Source organism: Meleagris gallopavo, chromosome 5 (assembly GCF_905368555.1).
Source record: "Meleagris gallopavo chromosome 5, MGAL_WU_HG_1.1, whole genome shotgun sequence".
Classification (NCBI taxonomy): domain Eukaryota; kingdom Metazoa; phylum Chordata; class Aves; order Galliformes; family Phasianidae; genus Meleagris; species Meleagris gallopavo.
In genome coordinates this window covers 24,006,602-24,009,563 of record NC_139408.1, presented here as the reverse complement: position 1 = coordinate 24,009,563, position 2,962 = coordinate 24,006,602, and the positions used below count along the sequence as shown (strand labels likewise).

The following is a 2,962-nucleotide window of genomic DNA, read 5'->3' as shown; positions in this document are numbered from 1 at the left end:
GTCAGCAGAGCCTGCCGCAAGTGGCAACTTCCTGGTAGCGTGTTATTACTTCATGGAAGCAGCCAGACTTAAGGTCAGCTCAAGTAAAAACTCTTGGCATGCCCAGAGAGCTGCATTACCTTACCCGCCCTGAGCAGGCAGCAGGGCTGGCTTACAAGTGGTGTCAGCACAGTGCTCCAGCATGGGCTGGAAGTGGAGAGAATGACTGAACCCACTCCTCTTAAAGTGAAATATTGAAATGGGTGTCTTCTAGGAAATCTGGCTAAGGGAAGCTGCTCAGCATGAAGACTTTCTTGTCTGTAAAGGAACTACAGTAACATTACCAGCTAAGTTTAGAAAACAGACAAAAAAAAAAAAAGTCAAACATTAAAAATAAGAATCACTTTGAAGTCACTAACTTAAAAAAAAAAAAAAGTACAAAGGACTGACTTTGTCAGGTTCTTTTATTACTGGGCACAGCACAGTACCAGTTCATATACATACAAGCCACAGTAATGGAAACATTCCCTATTTTTTATTTTATTTTATTTTTTTTAAAAAAAGGAACAATGTTTGGGAGGAGTCAAGTATCCTAGAGGTCAGCTCTCAGGAGTTCTTTTGCTAATTGCAGTAGCAGCAGTTTCCTTTCCAAATACTATAGGTTTTCATGCTGTTAATATGTGAAGCTGAGCTGAGAAGCCTGAGCTTGCAGCAGTACCTCTGCTTCTCCTGATAAAGCAGGATCCAGGATTGCATTATGTTCAGTGATGGTTCTTTGCAGTTAAGTACAAATCTACCAAGCACAGTTCTGGGTATGAAGCTGGAACCCTCAGGTTCCTCTCCAAAAGCCCACGTTACCCTAAAGCACCAGCAGGCAATTCAGTACATGGCTGGTTAAAGTGTTGCTGCATCAGACAGCTATCCCACACTTCTACACAGGACCTTACAGCATCAGCTGAGCCTGCAGCAGCACAAGGTCAGTGAAGTCTGGAGCAAAGCTGCTGTCACTGACACAGGCTCAGTGCCTCAGGAAACTGAACTAAAGCAAGAAGGCACCAGTGCAAAAGTGAGCATGGGCTGCATCCCACAGTGGCACACAAGCAGCTTGACACCTCTCCTAAGGAGACACACAACACATAATAAATACAACATAAAAGTTTAGAAAAGTAAGTGCATTAGTGTGATCCTTTGCAACACCAGGAAGTAGGACCCACAGAGGCACGTTCACTTTGTATTGCACTGGAGGTGGGACATGGGAGGGAAAAAAAGATCATTTGGCAGAGCCTGCCCAAGCTCTACCACCATGCAACAGCTTTGGCCAGCCTGAGGTAGAACACAAATATACTGCTAAAACCCAGTCAAGTCCTGCTCAACCAGTCTTTGAGGTAAAAGGAAAAAAAAAAAAAAAGAATAAAAGGAATAAAAGAAGTGCACAGAGGAGCCTCTATCCCCTCCTGAGGAAGCACGCGCTCCAGGTCTCACCCCAAAAATCAAGCCTTAGGGCACAGCTCTAGTCAGATCCCCGCTTCCCACCTGGAAAGCAGCGATGGCTGCAGGTGCTACAGGTAAGGGTGTAACAGGAACCGTGCAGCCTCTTTGCCTCCTCCCTTCCCCCTCCCCATTTCCTTTCGTCCGCTCAGCTCTGTATAGTTCTGTTAGAGCTCAGGCCGTCCCGATTGTTTCGTCCTTCCTACTGGAGCCCTGCAAGAAGTTCTCCCTTTCGACCTTCTGCGGGATGCCGGGCGCTTCCTCCAGGGCTTTCTCCGAGTGGCACAGGCAGGGCAGGAGGGCAATGAGGGCCTCTTCGATGGAGAACAGGTGCTTGTCCTCCACCTGCGGGCAGAAGTAGCGCATGAAGTCCGCCAGCCGCAGGAGATACTCCACGTTGTGGCCCGCACAGCCGCTCGAGACGATGATCTGCGCCGCGATGTCTTCTTCGGACGCCGGGCCGAGGTAGGAGGGATTCTGTGGCGTGGCGATGTAGACGAGGGCCTGGATGGGTTCCCCCGCCTCCTTGTCCTGCGGGTGGAAGCTGACCAGCTTGGTGTCGTAGCCGCCCAGCACGGCTTCACGCACGTTCAGGTACTGCAGCGAGGCGGCGACCTGCTGCTCCCCGCACACCTCGTAGGCGACGCCCCACGTGCACGCCTGCAACGAGAGGACGGGCCGTCACACCCCGGGGACGTCGCACCTGCCCGCGGCCCCCGGCACGGCACCGGCCGCCCTACTCACCCCGCGATCCTCCAGCAGCGTCACCACCCGCCCGGGCTGTGGGGAGAGAGCAAGGAGACGGCGTTACAGCCCGCTGCCGGCCGCCCGCCCGTCCCGCGGCGCCCCACGTCCCGCTCCGCGCTTACCGCTCGCTCGCTGCCGCGATGGAAGGTGTCCCCCTGCCAGAAGCGCCGGCTGTAGCCGCGGATGAAGCCCACCTTCCGCGACGTGAACTCGAAGCCCGGCCTCCACACCAGCGAGCCGTACCCGAAGATCCACAGCCGCGGCTTGAGCTCGGCGGCCGGGTCCGAGGAGGAAGATGCCGCGGGCGGCTCCGGCCCCTCGGGCCGGCCCAGATACTCCTGGCTGCTCTGCGCGTCCCGCTTCATCGTGCCGGGCGCCGTTGGGGATGTGCGCGTCGCCCCGGCCCTTTAAAGACCGCAGCGGCGTCGCCCCGCCCGGCCAGCCCGGCTCATTTGCGGGTGATGCAACGAGGGCGGGCTGTTTCGCCGCTCCGCGCCGTGCCGCGCATGGGGCAAAGCGGGGTGCCGGTTGCGTCAGGCGGGGCCGTTACCCGCAGCGCTCGTCCTGCTGGCGGTGCGGCCGGCTGTGCGTGAGCGGGCGGGGCGGGGCGGTGGGCACCGAGCGGGTGAAGCCATGGAGCTGGGGATCGCGCGGGTCAGACGGGAGTTGTAAAGCAAACCGAAAGGCGGGGGAATAGGGCAGGATGGAGTGTGGGCTCCCGGCCCGCGACGCGTGGTGCAGCCCGCGA

The 2,962-nt window shown here is 56.5% G+C and overlaps 1 protein-coding gene across 2 annotated transcripts; it reads right to left on the bottom strand.

Annotated features, from left to right (window-relative positions):
• Positions 1–425: 425 nt before the first annotated feature.
• CHAC1 (ChaC glutathione specific gamma-glutamylcyclotransferase 1) lies at positions 426–2,740 on the bottom strand. Of its 2 annotated transcripts, XM_010711414.2 has the most exons (3): positions 2,337–2,729; positions 2,212–2,247; positions 426–2,127 (listed from the first exon to the last, which is right to left on the bottom strand). In XM_010711414.2, exons 1-3 carry the CDS (start codon positions 2,577–2,579, stop codon positions 1,642–1,644), a joined length of 765 nt encoding a protein of 254 aa, XP_010709716.2. In that variant the 5' UTR covers positions 2,580–2,729; the 3' UTR covers positions 426–1,641. The 2 variants fall into 2 exon arrangements, with proteins under 2 accessions (XP_010709716.2, XP_085080895.1); XM_085224769.1 differs by lacking the exon at positions 2,212–2,247 and having other exon boundaries at positions 2,337–2,740.
• Between the last annotated feature and the right edge of the window lie 222 nt (positions 2,741–2,962).